The sequence below is a fragment of the Cololabis saira genome, chromosome 16 (genome assembly GCF_033807715.1).
Source record: "Cololabis saira isolate AMF1-May2022 chromosome 16, fColSai1.1, whole genome shotgun sequence".
Taxonomy (NCBI): domain Eukaryota; kingdom Metazoa; phylum Chordata; class Actinopteri; order Beloniformes; family Belonidae; genus Cololabis; species Cololabis saira.
Genome location: NC_084602.1, coordinates 15,028,384 through 15,041,847, shown reverse-complemented (window position 1 = coordinate 15,041,847; position 13,464 = coordinate 15,028,384). Strand labels below are relative to the sequence as shown.

Below are 13,464 nucleotides of genomic sequence, written 5' to 3'. Positions count from 1 at the left end.
TTAGACCACCCCTGCCAAATGCCATCTCCATGGCGATAACCCTTTTCCCTGGATCGAGTGGTGGGAGGAATGCTCTCAGGGCCGCCGTGCCAAGAGCGGGAAGCAACAGTTCACATTGCTGCTCTTCTGTTCTTTATTCTCAGTCTCACTTCCTGTCAAGACGCCGGACACACACACACAAGCACGTGAACACACACACACACAGACGCACACAAACAAAGCCACCTTGGGAACCCCCCTCTCTGAAATTGGAAGAATGAAGCGAGTTCAAGTGCTGCTTCCGTGACAGATGAAGTGCATCAGTGCCGGCCACGGTCTACTTCACTTCCGAATAAGAGGAAGACAACATGGGAGCAGTAAAAAACGGTTCCTTCATCGTCTGCGTGGAAGCAGAGCCTGTCCAATAATCATTCCACTCACTGTTAAGATACTAAAGCAGCCAATGATGCAGCTTGTCCAGTACACTGAATAATAGAACAACTTTGATAGTGCATGTATAAATTCACACACTTTTTGTTTTAGTTTTACACCACTGACACTCTTATTATATGTTTTTATTAGTAACTTCATCAAAGCATTCCTCTAGAATAGCAAACCTGCCACTTCCTTACCTTGATGCACATGCATAAAAAGTGATTAAATGAATCGTGCAAATAATTGAAAAGCACAAACAAAAAACAGCAAAACATGTCTAGATAGCTATTCTGTTTGATTTGTTACATGCACCAGCCTTTCCTCTCAACAATAATTTCAATTTGTCACTATTAAAGTAAATTCCGTCATTTCTCTTACGCTGGTGAGATTTTCCTGCAGTATATGTTGTCTTGAATGAGTGATTTAAATCCTCGTGGTAGTTCACCAATCATCCTGCAGATGGCGCTATGGGTCTTTATTTCAAAAAACATGCATGCGGTTGGTCTGCAGGCCGCAGCAGTCACCTGTGATACAGTTTAACCCAAGAGTCGCTAGAGGGAAGCAGATCTCTACCCGCAACTACGTCTCACAGGTGAGCATGCACCTGACAGTCAGGTCCTGACTGATGATGCTGCTCCTTGCTGCCTTTGACCCTTCCAGCTTAGTCTGCACATTTTAGTCAAAATACATTTTTAAAACAGGTCTGGCCTGAAGGTGAGAAGTTATTATGCTGACAGATCATGAACATTGCAATAATGGCTTCACACATTAAATGCTTCTAGTTAGACGCCAAAGCGACAACTATTATTGGATTCATCCTAAATTCCTTCTCAGCTTGCAAATGTACAGGTTAGAGCTTCTGATCACTGAGGGGCTTTTCAGTATAAAATCCAGAATCCAGTTTGAGTGGAACTGACTGAAAGCTGCATTCAAAGTGAAAAAGATGAATAAGTGAACTGGGAGGAGATGAGTGGGGGGTGGGGGACACCCGAGCCTGTACAGAGTGATGATGTCCTGGAACATTGGCAAACTCTTTCACATGGAAACAAAGACACACACGTGCAACAACGCAGAGACCTGCACAAAGCCAGCCACACCCACGGCAAAACAGTGGATCCAAAATAAACCCATAAACATTCAGGCTCCATGTGATCCCTCTGGGTGCCGTGATTCTGCGAAGGAGTCCCCCCGTCGGCCAATGGAAGCGCAGCACTGATATTCCGGGGAAGGGGGACTCCCACCAACTACCTAATGCTTATAAACATGTTGTGGTGGTTTCCACAGAGACGCAGAGGGAGGTTCAAAGAGTTACGCACTTGTGACTCCCACGGAGCTGAAAACCTTTCAGATGAAGAGTGACTGCATAAAAAAAGAGTCAGGTTTGTGTGTGTGTGTGTGTGTGTGTGTGTGTGTGTGTGTGTGTGTGTGTGTGTGTGTGTGAATCTGAGCACATCAAACTGAGATCAGCAGCTGGATGATGTCCAAGCTTGCACTGGGAGTGATGTACCTTCTGTACTGTTTGTGTGTACACTCGTTAAACACAGTTAATGAGCTCCAAAGTATGACTGTCTGACAAAGAGCCGCCCATCCCCCCTGTTTGGGAGTGTGTGTGTGTACGTGTGTGTGTGTATGCTTTCATCCGCGAGCTTACACCTAAGATTCAAACAGGCAACTTTCCACACTTGGCCAATGTTCCTGCTGTGACCTTATTTCCTGTGGAAGCAGCCGAGGAATGATGTCACCCTCTGCTGACCCAGAGTCAACAACTGTACGCTGCGGGACCCACCGACACAACCTCCGTCTCCCTGGCAACGCAAATCTCAAACTTCTCTGCACTGTCTTCCTTCTCGTCGGCTCCTCTTCTTTTCTAGTCCCCTTGAATTCCTCTTTTCATTGAGCCAACAACATCACCCATCGCATACCCCCCCCTCCCCGGCAAACATAGACACACATTCATTCAGCTTTCCTGTCCTCCTGTTATTTCCTTCTCTGTCCTCTTTAAAGTCTCCCAGAGCCAAAAAAGTTGCACTTTTTCTGTCTTAAAGGTCACGAGTTCACCTTCCTCCGCTGACTAAAAAATATGCTCAGGAAGAGTCTGAAGGCAGCGACTAACAGATGTTGCACTGCCGCTGTCACAGTCATGCAGGTTTTCCTTGATAGTTACTTATCATGCAAATGACTGTGTTCATTTTATGCAAGCTCTTTTTCAAGAATGAACTCAGTCTCCCTTTTTATTTTCTGCAAAACCAAAATGAGAAATACTGTTGTTGGCTTTGTAACTAAATTTATGATGTTCTGGACCAGATTTGGTCCATATCCGCAGTTTTCTTTGCACCACATTTGGCTTGGCTCAATATGGCCGGATTCTTCATTTTCTTAAGACCTTCGGGCCAAAACTAGCTTATGAAATATGGGCGACATCTGCTCATATAACACATGACAAAACCCAAATTTGGCTCAGATGGTGAACTTTGGGACACAGATGGGCCACATTGCACTTGCCAGTGCTGTAACCGAGCCATAAGCACCAAAAGTAGCCCAGACTCTGCCCAAATGCATTTGCTGTCTGGGAAATATTTCAAGATTCGGATCAATCCCCTTTTCATTTTCCTTAAAAGAAAAAAATCAATTGCAATAAAAACAAAATTTGATTTAGCCAGTCTCCAGTACATGTTAACAATTGCACTGTCCACAGCAAAGTACCCGAATGGCTTTTGGAGATTTCGGGAAGATTTCCAGTGTGCAACTGAACAGTCTACGTTGCATACTATATCCCATAATACAATGCATCACTACCCAACCAGTATGCACTTCATACCGTACGGGTTTTGCAAAAAAAAAAATGTTTGTAGTCACTTGTCCCACACTGGGCCTCATTCATGAAACTTCCTACATCTGTGGGTAGATTTAAACTTAAATCCCCTCCTTCCTAAAAACCCACTTCAAAGTCTAAAACACAATGTAAAACTTCCTTTTGAGGTGTGTTTGTTCACGCGTGGCACCATCCTCAAACATACTCCCATAGCTCATTATTTAGCATGAATCCCTGCCTAGGGTTCATCGTAAAAGGGAGCTTTAAAGGTAAATCCTTGACCTACAGGTCTACCTGTGGAGCATGTTAAAAAACAGAGAGGAAGCAAAAATTCTGTAATTTTAACTGAAGTGGAACAAAGAAAAAATGACTCATCTTTTTTGCTATGTTCGTATAGGCTACGGGCATGATGGGGAGGCAAAGAGGCACCAGCCTGGAAAGAGGAGACTAATGTAGGTGGAGCTGTGTTTTTTTGTCCAATGAAGCTTTCAAGAGGTCAAACTTAAAAGGTTTGATATAAACTGGATGCAAAACAAACGTATTTCTCTACAGGGACCAAACTTTCATTGTCTTTTTTAGTGGAGATGCGTCTTTATCTGATGGAGAGAGCCACATGCCTCCTCAGGGGTCAACAGTAATCTCCGGAGGTGAGCATATATTCGTTATATAATGCGTTATATCGGTATGCATTGCAGCATCCAGATATATTGGTTTTAACACACATATTAAGCTCCACAAATATGATTCTCTTTTGTTAGCTCCAACACATAAATCCACAGACAACGGTAACTTTCAAAATCCAGCTCCTGTTTCAGCTGCCATCTGTTCGTTCTCCTGCTGCACCTGAACTAAGCAAAGCTCCCACCTATTAAAATAAATGTGTTATATTTCAAATTTAACAGGTATCTGCATAATGTAAAAATATCCAACCACATAACGCATGTCAAACCTGTTGATTACCAGAGCCCCCTGCACGGGGGGCAGACGTGATTTGAGAGAACAGGCTGGTAAATAAAGGGTTAATGTTGTAAAGTCTGATAAAGACAATATTTATGTGCATTTCTCATTTACACAAGCTCTAAGTGTGGTCGGAGGAAAAAGTAGATTGTATTTGCACCTACGAAAAGATTGGAAGACAAACCTTTTCATGAATTCTAAAATGCCTAAAGATTTCATTTTGCAAAGATATTACACACAATTTGTTGCCCTCATGTTTCAGGAATGAGGCCCGTGGTCTTTTCACATTGGAGGTAACCAGAAAAATCAATTCTACTTTAAAATCATACATCTTACCTATTCTGAATCTGAACTGTTGACTCAAAACGGGTAGGATTTTTTCAAAAAAAACCTTCTTTTATGTTAAAAGCTGTACTTAAATAAAAACAAACCTCTAATAATGCTCTGTGATGGAGAAAATGGGAAAATAAAGAGGGTAATGACTTGTTTTAACACAAACTAACCTAATCACCTTCGCTCTCAGCTCCTCTCTCTGCTCTGAATCTGACTGATGTGGCCTTATTTCTAATTTATATCAGCTGGAAAACCTTGTCGCCATGGAGATTAATGGCTGGGTTCTGAAGGGTGGAGAGGACCCTGTATTAGCATGTCACCAGCAGAAACAACAATAAACACATGTGCAGCAGAGATTGGCATGCCACGGAGGCTACCGTGGTCATGGCAGGGGGCTTAGCAGCGGTTCCCATCAAAGCTTTGAAAGCAAAACACTGCTAAACAAGTGTGTGACCAGTTCAGTGTCAGACTGAAAGTGCATTTGTTCACTTTTACTTGAGGGGGTTCACCTTGTTTGCAGCTTGATTGGCAGTTTAATGGTTCTACTTAGGCAGGAGGTGTGGTTGGCACTGAGGAATATTAGCATAATTCCCAGAGTGCCAGTATTGGTGTTGGCGTCTGGGAGCTCTTCCCAAACTCAGCTGTGACCCACAGTAGCGCTGGGTCATCTCAGCCACGAGCCAACAAACACAAATGCTTGGTGATACGTTCACCAACCGGGACCCATTCATGCGGAATTCAAATGTACGTCCATGCACATGCATGTGCAAATGCACACGAAGGCAAACACTTGGGCATGCAAAAAACATAATAAATAAGTGCAAAAGCCCACGCGAAACATGCACATCCCTGCACACGGGAATGCAGGTCCTTTTACATTGTGGCGACAGTGAGTCTGTTAGCGGGATGCCATAGTACCGAGGGGTGGACAGATTTAGGTCTCCCTCACACCTAGTTCACCCAGGGCTGGAGGGGGTTCTAGGGTAACGATACCATTAACACTTGGCACGCCAACAGCCCCCACCCACCACCAATACCAACACCACCCCCTCTCCAGCTGTGCTCCAATCAGCACCTCTCATTAGATTTCTCTACCCTCCACACAGCAACAACTGTTATTCAACTCTCCCAAAATATCACAGTAACCAATCACAGGGTAGGAAGAGAAACGCTGGTCAACACAGACTTACTCCTTGACCACAGTGAAAGACAGACACTATGAGGGCAAACCAACGCAGACCAGAGAGGGCAAAAAAAAATGTAAAAGAAGAGAGAAAAGGGAAAAATGATACAGGAAAAGTGAGCGGGCAGGAGGAATTCAAGACAGACAGAAGACGGAGGAGGAATGAGATTGAGAAATGATGTGTTCGCTGGCTGTTCCGACATTGGCAGCTACCATGGTAACCTCATAAATAGGCGCCCTACATATCAGCGGGGCATAAGGTTACACAGCTCAGTAAATAAACACACACACAAACATCAGCTGGAATTTGGAGAAGGGAGCGATGGAAGGAGGAAGAGTGGGGGGAAAAAACAAAGGAGTAAAGGAAAATCATGGAAGAAGAGAAAGTCACAATACAAAATCGTTTGATACTCTGTGGTGGTGGTAATGTGCACTTCTCTGTCATGCATAATTATTTAAATCCACAATGTGCTGCTGAACCCCTCCATCAGACACGCTGAGGTAATCCTGCTTTCTGAGATTATACACTGCACTGTCAGTACCTTACACACACACACACACACACACACACACACACAGGAAATACACACTCCAGTTCCCTCTCACTCCCTCCTTCACAACCCTAAATTACCTTTAAAATATTCCCCTGTGAAGAAAACAAAACACACACACACAGTCTCCACACGGACACACACTCAGACCCAAACACAAGCCAGAACCCAGGGAAAGTCAACAAAGGGCCACTCCTAACACAATGGGCTGCTCTGCTCCACGATTCAGAGCTTTCAGCCGTTTTAATTCGAGCCCAATACAGAAATTGTACCAGTGTGTTCATTGCTCTACAATACAATACTCATTGTGGCTCATCAGTTAGAGCAGCTTCTGTAGTAGCGACAAATTTTGTTTTGGCAGTCAAATGCTCAGAGGCCGCATGTTCGTTTAAGTGTCTCACTGTCAGACTGCCTCTAATAATAAAAATGCATATGAATATTTCTTCATGCACATAAATGAATTATGAATGAACTCCAAACTGCAAAGCAAGCCCCACCCAAAATCCCAAAATGGGACTCACAAGAAGACAAGTTTCTTCAGAGTGACATAGATTTGGAGGAATTTTGAACTTTGAACAGCATTGCAAAGTGTATGTGCGCTTGTATTTAATCCAAAGAAGCTTTAGTCACTGAAATGTCAACGCCTGTTTTCTAATAACAAATTTTGATTGGTTATCAGTAGTAGTAGTAATAGTATCAGTAGTAATACTACAAACATGCAAATATCAGTAATTGTCACTTACTCTGATCACCTCTGGAGTCTGCTGGATGAGAAGGGTTGAACCAGCGTCTCTGCCGGCAGGATGATCAGCAACAGCGACAGCAGCAGCTCTTGAATCTTCTGCAGTTGGACCATCAGCTGCAGCTTCGGGTGAGACCACTGGTATAGGTTCATCTACATGAGCGGAGAAATCCAAGCTAACAGCTGCTGCAGGTTCAGCGGGTCTGGGATGAAGCTCGTTCGTGGGAGTTTCTCCAGTTTTTTCTGGGCCAGTTGTGGATGGAGCCAAGGCTTTGGGAATGGTTTCAGGTCTAGGTTTCGCTGCAGATTCGACCACAACATTACACACTGCTTCAGATGCTATGGAAGTTGGTGCAAGTGTATTTTCTTGGGTCTGTTGTGGTGGTACGGTTTGGATGGATGGAGAGGCGGCAATAGGTGGTGGAGTTGTGCTTTCAACGGGCGTATCAGCTCTACCGGTCGCCAGTGTGTCCTGCAGGAGTCGCATCACTTCCCGCTCTTTTCCACACTTTCTCTCAGCACTCCCTGTACTCCCTGCGCCAGAATCCACCAGCTCTTGGGCAAAACTCTCAATGCTCTCAAGAATTCTTAACAACAGTGCCCCATCCTCCTCCTCTCCAATTACAGCTTCACTGCTTTGTCCTTGAGGAGGAGTGAGACTCTGTGGCATTCTGGAGCTAAGGCCATTCATGGTTTGTTGACTAGATGGTTTCTGGACTTGAATTTGGGCCATTTTGGGTTGAGTAAAAGACTCCTTGGAGGTGATCCCTTGAGCTCCGTCTCTCTTTCTGGTCTTTGCTGGAAGTGGAGGCTCTGTGTTTCTGGGATGGCTCATACTCTGAGACAAATTCTCCAAGTCCATCAGTAGCTTGTCAATATCATCATTCCTGTGTGAAGACACTTTGGGTGTTGAGAGTGTCAGTGAAGCAGCAGGAGACCAAGTGGGGATGTAACCAGAGCTGGCTGGTAAATTATTTGAAGGGTTATAGAAGGTGTGAGGCTGGGTCTTTTGCATGTGTTGTCCTAGCATAGTCCCATTTTGGTTTTGGGTACTGTTCACTCCTCTCGTTGGAAGGTGTACCTGCTGGGCAATATGTTCAAGAGTCTTTCCAATATCTGCTTCCTCTTCCTCAATAAAAAGAGCTTCCATTGGAGATGTTTGAGGAGTATGTGTGTACGGGGGGGTTGGGCAACGAAGAGGGGAGTGAGTTGGAGAGGAACTACAAGGAGAGCTTGTGATAGATGGGGGAGACAGAGTGTTGCGTGTGACTGAGGAGGGATGTGGATGCTGTAGTCCATTAGTAAGTGGAGTAGACTTTGGTTCGACTGAGTTTTGGACAGATTTTTTATGGATGGAATCTGATGTGGAAGCAGATGAAACGGATGAGGGAGTAGAGGACACAGAGTGTGGAACAGTCTTTGGCATTGGAGGTGACTGCACCACATCTTCATAGCGGGGAGGTTGCTCATTGCCAAATATTGGAGAGTAAGGTCCCTGTTGGATGGAGTGAAGAGTGTTTACCAGCTCAGCCAGATCACTGTGTCCGCTTCCAGATGCACCCTGACCTCCCTGTCCACTCCCCCCCAAATTTCCAATTCCTTCCAGCTCCAGAGGCAGCCTCTTCAAGTAGCTGCTAAGTCGGGTCATCACTGCCCGATAAACACTATCAGGACTTACTCCACCTTCCTCTGGCCCACCACCAGCTTTGGTCCTGATGCACGTCTTGATGATGTCAGTGCATTTTTTCAGGTCTTCAGAGCATTTAAGCAGGATGTCAAGGCAGGCACGAATGTCCTCTCCACCTGCTCCACTGGCAGCCTCTAATCGCGTCTTCTCCAAAAGACGGGCAATTAGATTCTCCTCTCCAAGGGTGCTGCGATACAGGGAGGCCACAGTGTTCAGACTCTGGTCCAATGATCCAATACTGGAGACACTGTTTGTTGAGCCACTCCCAGCCTTGGATATGGCTGACAATGTGGCTGAGCTGGCCTTTAACTTTGTCTCCTCCAATCCCATTCCTTTGCTGAGCACAAATGGTGGCATGTTCTCATCATTTGAAGGAGTCATGCCATTTGTCATGGTAGTAGTTGTTGTACTTGTCGTCAGGTTGGAGCTAAAGTGGCCATAGATGATCTCCAGGTCAGTGGAGCGACGGCTAAAAGAGTCAGGACGGACCTTGCGACCTTTTCGAAGGGTGACATGGCTAGACGAGGAGAGGCGGAGCTTGTCAAAGGAAAATTCTTTCAGCTTACCGCTGGCCAGGTTGATTGCCTCCTCAGTAATGTCCTTCAGGCTGCTTGAGGAGTTCAAGTTCCCAGTGGTTCCCCCAATAATGGGGGTCTTTTTACCACGCCATGTGGGGCTGTCCTCCCCTAAAGACAAATTGCCGCTGCTGCTCGCCCTCTCCAGACCACCATTATGAGGGGTATCCACGGAAACACTGAATTTACTGTGGTAAGGGAGTTGCTGGGTGATCATGTTATGGGAGTGTATGGGTGAGCCGTTGTAGTCATTGTATGCAGGGTCAGGGGCAACAAGGAGCTCGGAGCATGTCCCACGGTGCGCAACAGTGCAGTCCAGGCCTTGGGACAGCGCCCCACATGGTCCCGAGCAGTAGTGCACTGCATGGGAGTGAGTGCGTCGGTCCACCACAACACTGTTGTAGCAGCTAACGCTGCTAACAACAACACGATAGGCTGCTGCCATGGTGACCAGTGTTCTTCAGGGCATAGGCAGGTTAAGTTGATATCCAAAATGAAAACAACAACAAAACAGACTTAACAGAACTTCATACTAGATAACAGTACTTGTTTTTCTTTCAAACTTCTTCAGCTGGGAGAGTACAAGAGTTTCTGTTAAAATACTGAATCATCTTGCTGAAATAATTTGTCTCTGGTCTGTCTGGTAACATTTTTCACAGACATACAGTGCTGGAACAAATACAAGAAACTATGAGACACCTGAAAAGAGACGAAAACAAAAACACATTCCAATGATGATATTTTTTCATGCTTTAAAAGCTATAACGGTGTATACTTTCTTGAAGAGGAAAAGGATCTCTTGTCCAAGATCTCTGGGCCTCTTAATAACAGCTGTAGGGTTCCGTCTCTCTCCACAGGCACTTTCTGCCCTTCCTTTCCAGCAGCAGCTCATTAGCCACTAATGACAGCCATGGAGGAGAGTGACAGCGGAAGATCCAGCAGGGGTATCATGAATACTTCCACAAACAGCCCCAGGGGCCCAATCCAAGGCCAGCGAAGCCTTTACATCTGCTGGACCCATTCGCTGAGCAATGAGACGTAGAAACAAACCCAGAGTCCGTTTTTCCTTGCAAAGCCGAAGACGATTTGCTGACTCCAACACAGCTGCAGAAAAGCAGGAGAACGACCTCAGACTGCCTCTTTCTCTCTTTGAATGCGTGTCCCGAGCACCCTCGATCTTGTACTCTCTCTCACCCCTTCCGTCTCATGCTGTCAGCCTTGTGTCAGATGGAGTGTGTGCTTCTGACAGGACACCACCTGCAAGCAAGCAAAGGGGGCAAAGAGGAAGAGAGGGTGAGGGAAAAACGGAAGAGACAACAAGTAATTAGAGCAGTTATCAAAAGGATGACAATATGGAATTACAGGGAACCCGTGTAAACACAGCACACAGCCTCTGGCTATCATCCTACTGAAGAGAGGCTGATTTATATTTTATGTGCTGAATTTAAAAGAGTCCACACTGTATCCTCTGCAGGTGGCTTGCAGGGTTATAGGCTTGTTTAAGCATTGGTACTGTATGTGAGTTTACAGTTATACCATTATAACATTAGTTGCTGATTTAACCGATAAAGTCAATCCAAAGATTGTCAGAACAATAAAAACAGAGTGTTTTAATAACTGCTTTTGTGTGCATAATGAGCAAGCCAGATACAATTAGCCTGTTATGTGATGCATGCTGTTTGACTGAGGTTTTATCTTTGCACGTATGAATAAATCTTGTATAAGTCATATTACTCATAAATGGGTCAGTCTACATTGCAGTGACATTGGTTATATTTGCAGGAGTTGCATGGGTATAACATAACCACAATTCAGATTCAGCTAATTTAAGAGGCAGGTGAGATGGGGAGGAGACACCTTTCATTTTTAAATCTGTGGAAGGGGTTACGGTACTTATTCTCAAATTCTATTTGTTTGGCTCTTTGAGACTGTTTTATGTAATCAAACCTCAGAAGGTATGAAATGAATTAGGCAGAGAAGCACAAACACAAAGACTCGGGCAGACAAAGTTATAAAGGGAGGAGACAGAATTTGTATTCATCTCACAGGACCATCTGGGAAGAATCTGACTGATCCCTCGGCACTTGATAGAACGTGACAACAACCCAAACATACATCCAGGGTAATTTTAAAAATCATCAATGGATAGAAGAAGAAGAAAGGAGACCTGCAACAGATAGTCTAGCTCCCCAGAGAGCCATCTGTGTGCCATCGCTGAATCATTCTGGGTGTAAATGAGTAGAGAGGAAAAAGGGGATAAAACAGCTTAAATTATCTCCAAAAGGTTTTTAATAACTTTGAAAACACTGTTGAGGCATAGCTCCCAAAGATTCAAGTCACCACCTTTGCCGAGAACTGGCCCATAGCTCTGTTTTCTTGATTTCTGCTCATACAGTATATGCTACCAACACGATTTCATCTTGCAAAAAGATTTCTCCACGATGGGCTCCATGAGGACGTAGCTCTAAATGGCAAAATGAATCATGCATTTTGTAAATACCACAGCCATGCCACATACCAGAAATCAACAGAGCCTAACAACAGGGTAGGCATATTATAAATTGTCCCATAAATCTACAAGAAAGCTCAAAATATTTCTCACAAGCCTCATAGTTTAAATATTATCGCAGCAGGATACTCTTTTCAAAAGTTGAAGACGAGGTGGAGCATTTAGCTGTCAGACACCATGGTAATAGCTCCTGGTTTGGGTTTGACAAGCAGGCACCTTTCCACTTTTGAGGGCAGGCTTTTAAACATCAAGCAAATCCAGGTGACCCTGAACATTTCCTGTTGTTATGCTCCTGCAGGTCCAAGCTGCTGAGGGACCTCCCATGATGTGTGTTGCAGTTCAGACATCTAAATGAAACGATTGCGCACAAGTTCAAACCTTTGCAATGCAGCATTTTCAAAATGATCACAGGATGAAATAACAGCATTGGTGGATTCTGACTGAGATCCCAGACATGCATAGTGGGATCTCATTGTTATGGAAACTGATCTTTCTACTTCAAGGTCTGAATAAGAGCAACTCTGAAAGTGATGAGGAATGATGGGTGGTCTCTGTGTAGGGGGAGAGGAACGAGCAAGTTTTTTTTTTGGCACATGGACAAGATTATGTTTTATGGAAAAAAAAGAGGCAGTCACCTCTTTTATTCGTCATGCTTCTGCTGTCTCGTCTTTCCACAAAAACACATGCGCAACAGCTGGATACTGCTGAATCAGTCCCTTGAGCAGGAAACTGCCCTCCCTGGCAAGCTGTACTTTAAATGTGAACAGTGTATCTAGACTATTGTCGGGCGGTAATCACACAGACAAATTCACTCAGACAGATCCAATTACGCTCCTTCCGTACTTTTGTGCACCCTCTAGAGATCTGTGTGCGTATCTCGGTGAATGCCAGCTTCCCAAACCGACACAGAGCGTGAAAACAATATCCACTGGTGTTAATAACACTGAGCAAGCTCCCAAATGTCCACACAATAACACATCACAGAAAAAAAAAAGACGATTCATGAGTGAATCCACACGAACAGACGTAACAATTTCTGTTTTTTTATTTCCTCTGGATGCATTTTTACGTGCAAGTAGGGCAGGAATGGGTTTAGGTATCCCCTCTCAGTTGTACGCCGAGGAGACGGAACTTAGAGCCAAAATCTAAGATGATTAATCCACGTTGGAAGTTTTGAGATGGATGTTTTTGTGTTGAAACTATAAATCAGACTGAGAGCAGCAGCAGCAGCAGCAGCAGCAGCAGCAGCAGCACCAGCAGCAGCAGCAGCAGCAGCAGCAGCAGCAGCAGCAGCAGCAGCAGCAGCAGCCGATCTTGCTGCATTTTTAACCTAAAGCATCAAATTCCATTTGCATTGGAATTCTTATCGATGTCTTTTTTTTTTTTTTCCATTTTTTTTATTTCTGGGGTTTATTTTTCCCTCTATATGCAGTACGTGCATGTAGAACAAGCAAAAAGTATTTAAGCGGGCCCCTTGTGTTACTCTGTGAGAGAACCCGAGGTCATATGTGACAGTCCATCTTCTTTTTGACTTCTCGTCCTTCTGTCCCATCATTCTTTCTCTCCTGCTCTTCCCTCGCCTTCCTTCTTTCTCCTCCAACTAAAAAAAGGCTCAACTTGACCTTCACCAGGAAGCTCTAAATCACCAGAACCCACTTAGGTCACACCCTCCTCGCCAACTCTCAAAAGTATGCCTGTGTG

The 13,464-nt window shown here is 44.7% G+C and overlaps 1 protein-coding gene across 3 annotated transcripts in view; it reads right to left on the bottom strand.

The window, feature by feature from the left end:
* ppp2r3a (protein phosphatase 2, regulatory subunit B'', alpha) overlaps positions 1-13,464 on the bottom strand; it is a 75,802-nt gene that overhangs the window by 19,039 nt on the left and 43,299 nt on the right. Inside the window, exon 2 of one of the 3 annotated variants that reach the window (XM_061744355.1) lies at positions 6,994-10,511. The exons of 1 other annotated variant lie outside the window; for it this stretch is intronic. In XM_061744355.1, the coding sequence (XP_061600339.1) occupies positions 6,994-9,699 (2,706 nt within the window). In that variant the 5' untranslated portion in view covers positions 9,700-10,511. The remainder of the gene's footprint in view (positions 1-6,993; positions 10,512-13,464) is intronic. One more of the 3 variants, XM_061744356.1, reaches the window with a different exon arrangement.